The sequence below is a fragment of the Micropterus salmoides genome, unplaced genomic scaffold, assembly GCF_014851395.1.
Source record: "Micropterus salmoides isolate LMB-PRFRI ecotype aquatic unplaced genomic scaffold, ASM1485139v1 Ms_hic_scaffold_23, whole genome shotgun sequence".
NCBI classification, from domain to species: domain Eukaryota; kingdom Metazoa; phylum Chordata; class Actinopteri; order Centrarchiformes; family Centrarchidae; genus Micropterus; species Micropterus salmoides.
The window spans coordinates 7,411,975-7,427,714 of NW_024041484.1; the positions used below are offsets into that span (position 1 = coordinate 7,411,975).

At 40.5% G+C, this 15,740-nt stretch overlaps 1 protein-coding gene across 1 annotated transcript in view; it reads left to right on the plus strand.

Moving 5' to 3' along the window:
- The window catches only part of camk1da (calcium/calmodulin-dependent protein kinase 1Da), a 79,060-nt gene extending 67,016 nt beyond the window's left edge, over positions 1 to 12,044 (plus strand). The window contains exons 7-11 of the mRNA XM_038738528.1: positions 1,749 to 1,861; positions 2,432 to 2,510; positions 2,640 to 2,727; positions 3,891 to 4,146; positions 5,369 to 12,044. Of these exons, the coding sequence (XP_038594456.1) occupies positions 1,749 to 1,861; positions 2,432 to 2,510; positions 2,640 to 2,727; positions 3,891 to 4,146; positions 5,369 to 5,493 (661 nt within the window). The 3' untranslated portion in view covers positions 5,494 to 12,044. The remainder of the gene's footprint in view (positions 1 to 1,748; positions 1,862 to 2,431; positions 2,511 to 2,639; positions 2,728 to 3,890; positions 4,147 to 5,368) is intronic.
- The last annotated feature ends 3,696 nt before the right edge of the window (positions 12,045 to 15,740 follow it).

Consider the following 15,740-nt stretch of genomic DNA (forward strand, 5'->3'; position numbering starts at 1 on the left):
CTACCTTGGTTTCATCAGACCATAACACATTTTCCCACATGCTTTTGGGGGACTTGATGTTTGTTTTTGCAAACTTCAGCTGTGCTTGGATGTTTTTCTTTGTAAGAAAAGGCTTCCGTCTTGCCACCCTACCCCATAGCCCATTCATATGAAGAATACAGGAGAAAGTTGTCACATGTACCGCACAGCCAGTACTTGCCAGAAATTCCTGCAGTTCCTTTAATGTTGCTGTAGGCCTCTTGGAAGCCTCCCTGACCAGTTTTTCATCAATTTTGGAGGGACGTCCAGTTCTTGGTCACAGTTGTGCCATATTTTCTCCACTTGATGATGACTCTGCTTTGGAAATTCTTTTGTACCCGTCTCCTGACTTATGTCTTTCAACAATGAGATCTTTCTGATGCTTTGAAAGCTCTCTGCGGACCATGGCTTTTGCTCGGAGATGGAACTAAGAAAATATCAGGAAAATCCTACTAGTACAGCTGAACTTCATTTGTGATTAATCAGAGTCACTTTAAATGATGGCAGGCGTGTAATGACTTCTAGTTAACCAGAGTTTGAATGTGATTGGTTAATTCTGAACACAGCCACATCCCCAGTTATAAGAGGGTGTGCACGCTTATGCAACCAGGTTATTGTTTTTATTTTTAATTAAGTTTGTTTTTTATTGAATTTTTATTGTTCACATTATAGGTCACATTAAAGGTGGAAAAAGTTCTGACATGATTTATCTTTGTCTCATTATTTTACATCATAAGAACCTGGCATTTTAACAGGTGTGTAGACTTTTTCTATCCACTGTACATTAGCCACCTCTGTGACCAACATCACTTTGTCCCCTGGCACAAATACAGGCAAGACACCATTTCCACACTTACACTTACATCCCAATCAGGCCTAGGCTTTATGCTTGAAATTAACGGAAGAATATCTGCCTGATATTGATGTAAATCAGTAAGAGAATATGCATAATTGAAGAAATCTAATTGTTTAGTGCAACAGAGTTTATAGTTTATAGTAACAGTTTGTTTGGAATCATCAGTTCAGACAAATTTTTGAGAAATGATATCACAGGATGATCATATTGTCACGTTAAGATTATACCGAAAGTCAATCTAAAATAATATTGGGAAGTATTGCCCAGACCTTATCCGCAGCTGTTGGTGTTCATAAAACTTTGGAGCCACCTGTATCAACGAGCTGGTCAGTCATCAGAATGAATAAATCAATGTAGGGCTGCAGCTATCGTTTTCATTTTGAATTATTAATGAATCTGTCAATTTCTTCTAATTGTTGGAATTAGAAAATGGCAAAAAAATGCCCATCACAACTTCCCAGAGTCAGAGTTAACAACTTAAAATAACTTGTTTTGTCCAGCCAAAAGTTCAAAAGCCAAAGAAATTCAATCTACAGTGATATAAAACTGTGAAAAGTGACAAACCCACACCTTTTGAGAACAGTGAGTGTTAGAATTTTACTTAATCGTCAACATCAATTAACTGTTTATTTTTCTGTGGATGGACAAATCCGTTTACCAACTAAAAGTTTCATCCAGAATTTAATAAATAAGTGAATGAATTAATAATTGACTGCCCAAGTTCAAATGAACAAATGACTAACTTGAATGATGTATGAAATGAATGAATGAGGAATAGACTAAATGATTGAAAAAATTAGCAATAAATGCATGACATGCATTAGTAAGTGAATCACAGAGCGAATGGTTGACTGAGTACACCTCTTATCCACAGGCTGTGTGGTTACCCTCCGTTCTACGATGAAAACGACTCCAAGCTGTTTGAACAGATCCTGAAAGCCGACTACGAGTTTGACGCGCCGTACTGGGACGACATATCGGACTCAGGTGAGCCTATGCCTTCCTCCTCCCCCTCTGTCCACCATGTGGCACATATGGACCACACACCACCTCTCCATCACAGCTTCTGACATCATCTGCCTGGAATGAATGTATTTGGGAGTGTGTGGCAGTAAAACAAACTTAGTGGACGCCAGTCGTGTGTGTGTGTGTGTGTGTGTGTGTGTGCCATGCTAGGGGCTTGAATGTGTGACCCACACCTTTGGTCCAAACTTAAATATCTCAACAAGAATCGGATGGATTGGCATGACATTTTATACAGACTTTCATGATTCCCAAAGGATGAATCTTAATGACTTGACTGAAGACTCTTAGTGATGTTTTTTTGGAGTGATTATGTTTTACAGATACCAGATTATGTTTTTTAGACGGCACCAAAAAGCAATTCAAACTGACTGAAATGTCAAAGATTAGTGTTATTTGTGTCACAAATTTCTGTTTTTAGGAAGATTGACCCACTAATTGTTTCAAAATGCTGTTTATAGTTGGTATGGTCTTTGTGTGTCTACGGTCATTGACATTTTTTGGCCTTTTTATTGTTGTTTTTTTTTCTCCCAGCCAAAGATTTCATCAGCAGTCTGATGGAAAAAGATCCAGCCAAACGTTTCACCTGCGACCAGGCACTCAGACACCCCTGGTGAGAAACACAGAATGTCATACACAGGCAAAAAAGGGCATTAAATAAATAATCAATAGATATCGATGTACAGTCAGATAATTTGTGTGTGTGTGTGTGTGTGTGTGTGTGTGTGTGTGTGTGTGTCAGGATCGCTGGGGATACGGCACTCTGCAAGAACATCCATGAGTCAGTCAGCCGGCAGATCAGAAAGAACTTCGCCAAGAGCAAATGGAGGGTAAATGTTGTTTGCCGCAGTTTATTCTTTGTGGTTTTGCCTCTATTGCAGGAACTTTTGTATTACTCCAGTGTTTAGAAGATGAATCACTCTCTTGTAAAAACCTGGCTCACCATATGGTCAGGAGTTAACATTCATGTTATGTTAAGCCAAAGCGTGAACACACAGAACAGAAATTGGGCCCAATTACACACTAAGACAGAGCAGATGCAGCAAATAGTGTTTTATTGAAAATAAAATGGGCACAAAAGAATCCACAGAAATCAAATGATTGTAAATCCACAACAATATCCAATCCACAGTCCAAATGAAACTGAAACGGATGCAAACATATCCGAATATCCGAAAAGAAGTGGAAGACAGAAGAAAACAGGAAACGGGCTCGGACGCAATCCGAAAAAGACCAGGGTGATTCACAAACTATAAATACACAAGGTAGGGCCAGGTAATAACACACAGGTGACACGAATAAGGAAATCTACAGGGAGGACACAGACAGGACATACAGTACAACAAGACACGAGAGGTGGACACTTACAAAATAAAACAGGACATAAACCAACAAAACCCATAACCACAACACTTCATCATTCACTTTTCTCCTGAAGCTCTCAGAAGAAGAAGAGAGTAATCTCCAGACTTGAAATAAATTCCACTTTGTTGAAGACGCTCCTCAAACTGTCATTTTCAGCCCTGGGTGGGAATAGTACATACAGCTCATGTCATATTTGAACCTCAGATGTTTTTAATGGAAGATAAACTGCAACAGCAGACCAAATCGTGGCATTTTTTTTTGGCAATAGTGCCAGTTCATTGAAAGCAGATTCTGGTCTGCATCTTCAAAGCTACTATGAAATGAAAAAACACTTTTTTGATATTTTCAATGGATTGAAAATCCCGAATATAATCCAACTTGTACTTGTTAAACAGTACGCTGATAGTGCAGCGACCTCATTCCAAGCCAATAGATAGAAATAAAAACTTCACTGAATAAAACCATCACAGATATTTGAACAGTTTTGCTCCTTATAAAATAAATAAGATGCTACTTAATTGCTGTTTCACTGGCATTTTAATCCCAACAGCTTTTATGATATGCAGAAACTGAGGCAAAGTGAGAGCTCTCTGTTTCTGTTTATTTCCTATTTCCTTTCTCACTCCAGCAAGCATTCAATGCCACCGCCGTGGTTCGACACATGAGGCGGCTTCAGCTTGGCAGCAGCATGGGGAGCAGCATAGACGCTTCCAACCCACTGACCAGGCCGAGCCAGATGCAGAAGCCTGCCCAGAGCCAGGCTGGCCAGAACCAGCCAGCTCAGAGCCAAAACGCTGGCCAGGCGGCACAGAGCCAGAGCACCAACACGGCTGCCAGCAAAAGCTCTTCCATAGACAACAACATAGCAGCTCCTCGCAAGGAATGTGAGTATGAGTCATTTGTATCAGTAGCACCAGGAAGCAAAGAGAACATATGTATATTAAAAAAATTCAAGCACTGATCATTCGCTAAACTTCTCTCTCAAACAATGATTATCCAAACCTTGATGAGAAACTGCAACTAAGCACAGCAGTCCTGACACCTGGATTTTCCCACAAGCCCAAATGGTGTGCATGGCACAGACTGATACTCTATATGCACATAAAGACTTCGGAGGGTGGTGTCTTTTTAGGGGTAACTAGCTTACTACTTACTAAATCTACGTTATTGAGTGGGAGTCGATCCTGATTGCGTGTAGGTTAACATTAGCAGCTCTGTCGTGCTTTGTGGGATTTAGGGGAGTTTACAAACTCATTATGCGAAATAGCATTGCATTCACATTGGTTAGCCCTCAGCCTAAAGGCCTTTTCTCTTGTAACATTAAACGTAAATCTAAATCGAACCTCTTGCTTGTCCAAGTATGTAAGATAAGCAGCAAATCTGGGTAAGGTTAGAAGGAAATAACAGTCTAATTGTACGTTTTGTCTTCTCATACTTGCAACACTAGGACCATGGAATAGATACAGCTTCGCCTTGCTTCCAATTTTGCCCAGTGGCCAATCACAGTATCCAGTGAAAAATTCCCCTGCAGCCCAAAAAGCATTGTCTAAATAGACCACCAAAAACTGTAGAACTGCAAACAAGGTCAATTATTATTAATATTTTTGATCACAGGCGATGCCAGTGGGTGAAACACTACTGCTCATATTCAGTGCTGTTTCTATGTCTTCTACACTTTTTCTTAACTTTGTGCCTGGGACCTGTTACCTAAAGTCTTGGTCTTTTAGCATGATGTCATGTATGTAGCCATCAAGGGCGTATTTTAAACTCCTTTCCAAGATTCACGTTTTAAAGTGAGTCAACTTGAAAGTTTATAAAGTCAGTCAAGAGACAGCCTTTTTAACCAACCCATGAAGCCTCCTTAGTAATCTGTTGTTGTTGTTGTTGTTGGGAAAGTTTTTGTTTTAGCTGGCAAAATCAGTGGTCATTGGCCAGAAATGTGAACCCTTGTTTTGTCTGAAATCCAGCACCCATTGTTTCAGAAATTAAGATCTTCCACTGTTGTCATTATAAATTGCACATATGGTGTGCACGAATGTAAGGCACAGCTACAGTAAATATAGAAAAAATATGCTGCTGATCCATCTGCTGACTCTTCCCTCTCAGGTGTAACTGGACCGGTCACACCCTGCAGTCTGGCATCTGCAGCTTCTTCTCCCGGCGCAGGGGCAGAGCTGAACAGGCCACATCCCTCAGCAGTTCCCGCCCCAGTGCTTACAGAGACCAAGTGACGCCAGGTCCCGCGGGGAACCAGCTGGGAGGCCACAGCGCTGTGAGGCAGAGAGACAGAGGACGACAGGCGAGAAAGAGGACCCCCCCCTCTTCTTCTTTCCTCCCTCTCCTCACTGCATTTCCACTTGGATGTTCCCCCCAGCCAGTTCCCCGCCCTGCTCTCGGGAGAGCAGAGGACTTTACCGCCACCCCACCGATTCAAGCCACGCAGCGCCATACTGTACGACCACCACCCACCCACCAGGACGCCGCATAGTATTCCTCCTGCAACAGCAACAGCACGGCCACTGACTCATTGAGGATGTTTGTATGGTCGGCTGTAGTTGGTTGCCATTTAATGATAAAGGAGTGTCAACTGCTGTGAGCTTGATCAGTAATTGGTGGTTCATGGTGGGGCCGATGGTATCGTATTATTCAATGTCAGTCAACATCAACTTCCCTCTTGAATCTGGTCTTTCCTGCGTCACTTTATTTAGCTTTTTCCAAATTAGGTTTGACTGTTGGCAACTGGATTGTTTGATTCTTTTATTATTGCTGTTAATTTTAAAGCTGGTATGTGTAACTTTTAAAAGAAGGCATGTCATTGTCAAATTGATAGTGCTACTTTGGTATAATTACTGTAATAAAATAAGACCATGGTTAAGACAATTGGTCGCCTCTACCTCACGCTAATTTATAGCTATTTATTGTGCATTGTAAAGCATTTCTCTACATTAAGACCCCATTTCCCACAACAGCTTGTTTCTTCTTTTTTCCATCATCACCAAAATCTGATTGGCTTTGACTTGGTTTGCTCTGGAAGAACAGCACTCTCTTCCTGTTACGTGCCATAAAGAAGTCCGACAGATTTACATCCAAATTCAGAGTAGAGGCTGATAGGCCATCTTACTGAGGACCTGATGTGTTTACACTAATTTTACTAATGTAGCAAACTAATGTGACAATGATTTATTCATGTTAAACGCTACATATAGCACCTTTAAGACATTTTATATGTCCATATGGGTTCTTTTGTGTTTGTTTGTGCTTTATGAAGTGCTTTAAAAGTACCACATGACTGTTGAGATGTGGAAACATGAGTAAGCGCTTTATGTATTTTGCACAGAGAGGGTCAGATATGTTCTCAGACACAGATTAGCCACCATCCACTTATGTTTATCAGAGAGTAGAGATTGTAAACCTTTATATAAAAAAAACAAAGAGTGGATGTCAGAGCATTGTACAACTTGGTTATTGCCTGAAAGATTCTGATTTGTTTGTTATTTTCTTACTTTATGAGACTTTTATAACAATCAACCTTTAAGGGACACACCTACAGGTTACTATGAAACATGCAGCAGGTTCAGGATAGCGTAGAGGCATATAGTGGAAAACTGCCTCCAGTTGAGAATAGATGATAGCTTGATATTTGATAGCTTTGATTTCCCAAACTAAGGGGCCGCAAACAGCGCAGTACAGTTTCAAGATTACATAACGTCCCTGAGATATTTAACTGCCCCCCACATGGGTCCTCAGAGTATGTGGCCCGTGTGGAGACAAAATCCAAGATGGAGAAGCTGTCCTGCTGCTGTTCCCTCCCCCTCTAAAGAAGCCATGATCTCACTTTTTTGCATTGTCAAGCTGCACCCAGTTGAGAAGTGCTCAGGGAAAACTGCAGCTCCACTGTGAGCTGGCGAAAACCGATGTCCTGGTTTAGGTTTTTCTGTCAGTGTTTTTGGTCCAGGGGTTGTGGCATTGCAGTAAATGATCCAGGGCTTATGATGTTAGCTGTGTCCTCATTGTAGTGTTGTAGTGACTCGTGACTTGAATATTGGAAGACTCAGACTTGGGCTCCAAGTTGTTTTGGACTTATGCAGCATGCACAACTTGTTCCACTATACTGTTTTATTAACACAATCCCCAACCCCCAAACAGAGTAGCGGAGCTCTTTTCTTGACGGAATTGGATGGGTAATAATGGAGTATAGGTTAGTCCTTGCTGTATCTAGTGATCCCTGCCTTCATGACAGTGGACAGTCATTGTGTCCAACAATTTGAAAGCTTGGTTTGTGTAGTTTCTCGTGATTAGTAGAATGGCTTAACAATGGCTAATGTCAACTATTGATTTGATTACGAGCAGCAAAGCCAAAATATTTTGTTAACAACAAGGCTCTCATTGTCCACTTCGTTCTGAGGGTTTGGTTTTTAACAGCTCAGTTTTGGTCAATTTCAAGTCTTTTAAAAGATTTCATTTCAAAACAGATGGGATGACTGAAGTCCACAGCTTGGAGCTCCTTTTCAACTCATAATTTAACTTTAAAATGACAGACTGACTTTGTTTTGATTTGTGCTTGATGGAACTCAGACTCTGACTTGACTACAGGAGCTTAGATTGTGCCACTGGTTGTAATGGCCTTTTAGACGTAGCTCAGAGAGCAGAACTGTACAACGGCGGGTGCTCACTCACACATATCAGATTGTCATGTCTTTATCAGATGCAATTCTACTCATCCCTTTATTGTGAATTGTAGCCAAAGACTAGTGCTAGCTACAAAGACAATTTGGTTCTTTTTGAATTAGAACTAGTCAGATGTGAAGCAGTTCGAGACACAAGTGGACTAAAACTAAGGGCTGAACTCCAGCTGCAAATTAATCTGGAGAGAAATGTATTGACCTTTGATCCCTTCCTAATCTGTTGGCATTTATCCTGTTTTATTATCTGCACAGAATGTTGCTGAAAAGTATGTGCAAATTATTCATAGTTTGTGTTTTTTTTCTGTATGGCATTTCAGAAGAGTGTGAGACCACAGCTGGATGAAAGTCAACGGTAAAAATGTCAGTAAATCAACACATACCCAAGCTTTCTGGAATTCACTTTTGGCTCTATGTGTCGTTTGTGTTTATTAAGCTCCACCTATTTGGACTGAAGTTGACTAAAACAAACCATGATGAGACATTTGTGAGTGCTATTCAGTCCAAATCAGTCATGTTCTTCGAGAGCTGCATCTCTTGCAAGCTCTGCAAGGACAGTTCCAGTTTGGATTTTCTGCTCTATCCCGCTGTTTCTTAACCAACAATGTTTCAGTCCCCCTCAATACTTTGCGTCCTTCCTAACCTATCTTTAGCGCTTAGCCCCAAGCCCATTTGCTCCTACTGTGGAGACATAAATCTTAAACCATAAGTTTCAAATATATAGTTGGAATTCTTTGAAAGGCTAAAACAGCTGGGCACTGTAGTTCTTAGTAAACGTAAAGTAAAAACTGCACTCGTTGGGGACTATTTTCAGCGATGGATTAATACATTCATCATTGGTTTTGCTTGGGATTTGTTCACAGAATGAAAAAAGTAGAAAGCCTGACTTACCCTTTAAGTAGATTTGTTGCTATTTTTCAGTAAAAAAGTAAATATTTTAAGCAAATTCTGTTACAGCCAGAAAAGAAGATGCTTAAAAGTTACTTTGAATATAGAGTAATTGCTGGAACCATCTTTCCCACAGATTTAAGATTGACCTGCTCAGGGGTTAGGGAGTGAGTGAGCATGAGAAGTTTTGGCAAAACTGATTTGTAATTTCTTTCTGTGTTAAATGAATGTAAAAACAACACTAACACACAGCCACATTAAGGGATAGAACATTCTTTCAAAACCAAATCATTCATATGTATGGTCTCCAAACAGACACACACCGGATCTGCTGCATTGTTGTTCAAGCACTCAAGGCATAGTGTATTGACTGAAAACACTGCAGTTACTTTATGCACATTGACCTTACAACTAATCCAGTCACAATATAGTTTTAGTTTAGTCGTTTTGGTAGTTAGAGGTTTACGAAAAGGCCTGTTAGCCTGAAATATTTTGTTATTTTAAATGTGCAATCATAGGGAAAGCTACACCTATGTGGCTCCTACTGCATGACAGGTCACCTTGCAGAAATCTAAATTAATTCTGACTTTTTACAGCGGGGACTTGTGTTGCATTTTTCTCTACTAACCACACTCTATAGTCATTCCATGTAATTATCCATGTGTTACTGATGGGAAGTTTCAATCATGTAAGGGCTTTATTCCTATGACCACCTTAACCTATTTATTCACTGTAACCATGTATACATACCCATTGATTGCTATGCATTTTTTAAATGTACCGTCAATGCTTTTTTCTTGGAAGAGGGATCAGGACAGAAAGGAAACAACATCAGCACCTATAGTTAGAAAAAAGAAGGTAGATATTTTAGTTTTGGGAATAAATATGTGCAAGGCACTGAATTCTTTGAACCTTAGAAATTTTCAATCACTTAACTGTTGATGATTATTATTGTTGAATGAGCTACATTGTAAAAGTGGTGTACCAGGTTATTCTCTGGCACAAAAGGTGGTGATGAATCGTCAGCCAAGACTGTAAGAATATGTTGAATTAAATGTGAAGTCGTCCACTTAAGTCTGGACGTTTGTGTTTACGAATGCATCATGAGGCAGGCAGAGGGTTCAAGTTAATGCTGCTCAGTAGTTTTATGTCTGCTGTAAAAAAAAAAAAAAAGGTTTGAATTGATCGTTCCATGTTAAAGATGCTACTGTAAATATATTGTGAATATGAATGATCATTTTCAAGATAATATTTACAAATGTTTTGCTGTTCAGGCATGTAAGAGTGAATGAGTGTGTGTCGAGGGAAGTTGATTGTATTCTCTATGGAATGTTTAATGTAAAAAAAAAGAAAAAGAAAAGCTACAATCCCCTTTACTCCCTACTGCAATTTGCTTTTGCATCCTGTCCAGCACTGTGTGACTGCCACTTGCAGAACTACATAGTGCAGTTTAATGCCGTCAGTGTTCCACCTCCACTTCAGTTTAAGTCCAGCTAAAACTGAAAGCATCATTTACTGAACTCAGGCTTACGTTTTTGCCATTACAAAGGAAGAAATCCAAAGCTGTGACCGACTCAGAAACACACTGTTCAGGACTAGGGGCGGCTACGACCCGCTCTCGTCCACTTTTTCCCCTTTGACCTTTTTTTAACAAAGTGCATCATCACAAAAGATGAAAACACAAGCATGTCCAAAAAAGTGCTACAAGAAGTCAACTTCACCATGTTCGCATAATCTTATATGCCCTTGTATGATGTTAGTATCTCTGTATTACTGTATGTAAAGACGTACACAGGTTGAGATGCCTGCGTTCAAAAAAAGACGAGTTTACTCAGCAGATTAGAGTTTCAGTTCTACAAACAGTTTCAAGAGGCAGAAATCATACCTGGTTCCAAGATGGTTCCCCATTCAATCAGTTACTCTAATGCTGTTATTAGTGTGACTTTCCACTGATTCCCTGCCTACAACAATGATATGGCTTGAAAATTATTTACTGGTATGGCTAAAGATTTTCTCATTTTTATGTGGCATAAATTGTGATAATACAAAAAGTATCTTATGGGTGTTTGTGGCACTTGTTTTAAAGGTGTTTTTGCAACAAATTGTCTATGAGTTGGTTGTCTCAAGGCCAGTGTTCAACAAGTTATCTGCAATTCTGAGCCGCTGAGCCAAAAGCCTAAATTGCTTCACAGCTAGCGCTTGTCCGGGGGTAATGGCCAAACATGGCAAAAATGTCGGTAAAAAATAAAATCAGAAATATAAATACCAAGGACCTTTGTTTTTTCATTCACTCATGACATTAGCTTACTTAGTTAGCAAAAGCTCTGTATGGCTAGATGGAAATTCAGGCTAAGTAGCTAGAGACCCTTGTATAGCTAAATTCTAGGGTATTTTGTCTTGACTGTTTTATTTCCATAAAGGTAAAGGCCTACCCTGTTGCTAACGACTTCTAGGGAAGTCAAGTACATGTAGCTAGTGGGTATTTATTTTAGTTAGTTAGTGGTGTATTTCATGCTTCATTTTAAAGAAGAATTTGCTGTGTTGGCTAAGATCTGTATCTGACAGTGTATGCATAAGACTTCTTTTAACTACACAAGGAAGCACGTTCACTTATATGTCAGTGTTTCTGTATGAATTATTGCCAAATGCGTTAGTCACAATATTAGCATTGTCTCTTATGGACTGAAAGAATTGCGGGATTTTAGTTAGCATCAGTAAATCTAATGCAAAACTACTAGGCTAGCAGCTGTGCTGTGCTGTGCTTCCCTCTAGCCAAATGGTAAAAATGGTCCTTTTCCTCTGTCCATAAGATCTAACTCAACTAATGAGAGCCGCTCTGCCTCTAAGAATTGTTTGTAGGGCTTAAACTTTGTACAAGCTGCTCTTTGGGACCTGGTGTCTCCCTGTGGGTGTCCTCGTCCGGAGCCTGCTGTTAGCCGGCTATGTTGTATTTACTCTGCATGTGACCACAGCAAACTCCCATCCTGTGCACCGTTGTCGCGCCGACAACACCCTCATGTCTGAGAGCGGACACTGCCTGCCGCACTTATTGTGCTGTGATGATGATGATGATGATGATGATGACTTTCTGTTAATGGGGCTTGTATATCAGATGCCTTCGACAATCATGTGTACATATCAGAGTTACCATGAAGACACAGGCCAGAGCAACTGATTGTGTTTCGTTTCTCCTGGAATAAATCCTGAATGATCATAATATGACCTTTTTTTACCCATTATTTTTTGGTGTGTGTGGGTGTGTGTGACAAAATAGGATAAGGCTGGCATGTTCTTACTACTCAATCTCAGAATAAGGACTATATTTCCTACTAATGTAAACCCATGTGTGTGTTTGTACTGTATTTCAACACACCCCAGAGTCCATGCATGCGAATATAAAGCAGACACTAGACACTCTTTACTACTTTGCCCAACATTTATATGCTGAACAGCAGATGTTTAGCAGGCAGAAGACAGATGTTGCAAACACAGGAGGTTGGGATACATTATTATAGTTAAAGCTTAAAAAACATATTGTCCACAGATGTTACTTCCTCATATGATGTTATGTTCAGCCTGAAAGGAGTCTCCTTGGGTTTACCCTCTAGTATCCACACTGCCTGATTATGCCGTTGCAACAAAGGGTTCAGTTAGAGTTCAGATAAAACATGTTTACAGTCTTGAAAAAAAAACTAGAGACCCCTCATTTTTGTCTGTGTTTTTCTGTCAAAGCTCTTTACAAACTTATTTGAGTCTTCACAGCTGCCCAACACCAATGTGAATGATTCATTCAAGTATTGATAAGGCTGAGATAAGCTAACCTGTAATAGTGATAGTTACATACATCTAGTGATGCACTTGGACACATCATCAGTGATAGTACCTGGGGTCATCGGGGTGTTTCAAGTCTTTCAGCCTCAGACACCCTCAGTGATTAGTTCCCAGCCTGTGTCCAAGAGACATCAGTCCAGAAACAGCCAGCTTGTGTGTCCCTCAACTGGGGCGACTAGATTTCCCATGTAGTACAGCCTCACAGCACTGCATTGCTGTAGACTCTTTGTCTTGTTCTTTCTGTACATTAACACCATGCTCATTGGCTTTCGCTCAACTTCAGAATTGCTTCTCGTTGAAGTGGAAACAGACTCCAGCCGATAAGGAGTAACTTAATTTTGCACTTTAGTAAATATGCATCTGTTTGTTCCATTGGTGCATTTGTGCCATATTTGATTTTATTTTACTCTGCACTGGCTCTTTACACAACTTAAGATAGAAGATAACAATGAATGAACAGACAACATTAGTCAACATAAGACAGAAAAGCTGCAGGCTACTTCTTGCCCCTGTATGCCCTTTCAACACTATAGTTAATAAGCTTTATACGTTGATTCTGTTTAAAATAAATCATCTTTTGAAGTTAACTTTTAAATGATCGTCACCTCAAGTGACTTACTGTAGCTTGAGATGTTGAGTTTTCCCCTCTGAGCAGCGGTAGCCTGAAGGTTTGTATTTGCTCATCAGTGATAAGTTGTGTTAATATTGGTCCGTTATTAGCAGAGTTTGGCCCAGTGGAGCTTCCTGTGGTTCAAGTCATCACACTTCCTCTGCTTTTCGCTCCGTCTCAGTTGGAGATTTTCCTCCAGACTGACTGTCTACCTCAGTTCAGTACAGGGGAGTGCGCGCACACATTGAGTGTGTCGGCTCATTCAAAGTGATTCATCCCTCTGACGTACACACACACACACCAAAGCACTGAAATGAAAATTGTGAAATCAAAGTATTTTACATCTCTTTGACACTCAATACATTGCATCACGCTGAAACACAGTCATACACACGCGTACACACACACAGATACAAACACTGCTTGTTGACTTTGCATGTCAAGCTGTAAGTGTGTTTGTGCATGGACTCACCGATCCCTCTCCTTCTTAAAATGATTTTGCCTCATCTTTCGTTCAAGCCTCTACCCTCCCCTCCTCTTCCCATCCTCTTCTGCAGCCCTTCTCTGGCCGCAGGGTTTCTTCTCCTCCTCTCCCCCCTCTCCCCTACAGTGACATGTTGTTTTGTTCTTTACTAAGCAGCACATATATATTCAATAAAACTAATTACAGGCAGATCATCTGAAACGGTGCGATAACACACAGTCCCACAGGAAATAGAGGCAGGAACGTGGCATGCTGTGAAATTTAAACAGATAATTTTGAATGCATACAGCGGGTGGTGACTTGATGTTTCCCTCTACTCTGTTTGCTAGCAGTTAGTAAGCTAAAAACTAAACCAAACTATACACCATCTACTTGCAGTAGCACAGTTACACCAGCAGTGACCTTTTACTTTTAAGTAAAAATGCTTTGTACAAGCTTGTCCTGACTCAACCATGCAGAGGAGATCTGCTAGATGTTGAATGATAATGAATTAAAGATGAATTCAAGCTGTCAAAACTGTCATCTGCTCTAAAGTGTCCATGGTGCAGCATTAGCTAGTAGGTTGCATTCAGGTTCTGCTGTCATTTCCTTTAATGGATTAGTTGCAGAAGAGACGATATTTTTATTCTTTCTTTGTTGTCTCTTGGTTTGAAGTTGCTTTTCACACTGTGCAAAACTGTGCATCTTGCCTGCACCATTTTTTTTCACAATCAAAAATTTGGATTTGTTAATCAAGAGACTTTTGTTGGGTTTTGAGGGACCATGGTGCGAGGATGAGTTATTTAGAACAGTTCTAAAACCCCCCTCAAAAGTTAATGGACATTGGTTGCAAATGCTTACAAATGGGACATAGGTATAGTTCAAGCATAGCACTAGCTGATTGGCATCAGTGTTCTCATTCAAGGTTCACCAGCCTATTGTCGACCAGCTGACAAGTAGGCTAACATCTGGTCATATCTATGCAGGTGTAAAACTTCCTACTGTTACTTTGCTGATATGCTCATGCCAGTGCCATTTGGCATCGCAGCTCCCTTCACCACCCTTTTTAAAGCCACTATGGAAAGGATTTTTTTTAAATGTAACTTTGGTGACCCCTAGGGATAGAAAAACGACCCTCAACCACTCCCCCTAACGAAGCCAACCACGTTGATTGCGCTGAAAGCGACAAATAGACTGCACAGATTTTCACCGGGATTATCGGATTCTTTTCCAAATAAAAAACGTACAACAGCAGGATAATTTAAAAGCTCCTGTAACCACATAACAATTCCACACTTTTGGCTTTAATCTTTTAAATTGTTGAGGGGGTTGTCAGTTGCATCTTGTCACAACACTTATTTGAGCAGTAACAGCTGCAGCGCTGCAGCAATTTTTCCTCAGTTGTTCTAAGCATCAGATATGCATGTCTGGCTGCTGCAGGGTTAGCAGTGGTATGAAGCATTTCTGTACCTGTGCTGCTTGCATGCTAACTAAGCATAGACCAAGAAGAGGAAGGTCTGCTTCAGAGAGGAGACTGTGTCCGACACGATGTAAAAACATTGTTATTTCAGCATCTCAGTCACCAACTGCAGGTCAAAATTCATCCACTGCTTTATTGCTCACCTCACCGCCACTGAGCGTTTGATTATGTTTGTGGCACAAGAGAGAAAATACAATTCAGCCTCTGATGAACGCATATGTTTCTCTCTGCATCCAACCTGCCTCTCATTTTGCTGTCTTTTGGTGATCCTTGCATTCACAGTGGTCTCGTGATGTGACGCTGCTCGCCTCCCTCCAGAGCTTTTGGTTTTCCAGACTGAATTAGAGGAATATTTCAGCGACGTCCTGCTGTTCCGAGCATTGCCGCCCACACAAACACATTCCAGCCACTTGATGGACCATACACACACACACATCTCTTTCTCTCCCCAAATACTACAGTGTCTCCTCTGACCTTAACCTCCTTACACTCTGTGTGATACTGTAGGGCTTAACTGGAACGCT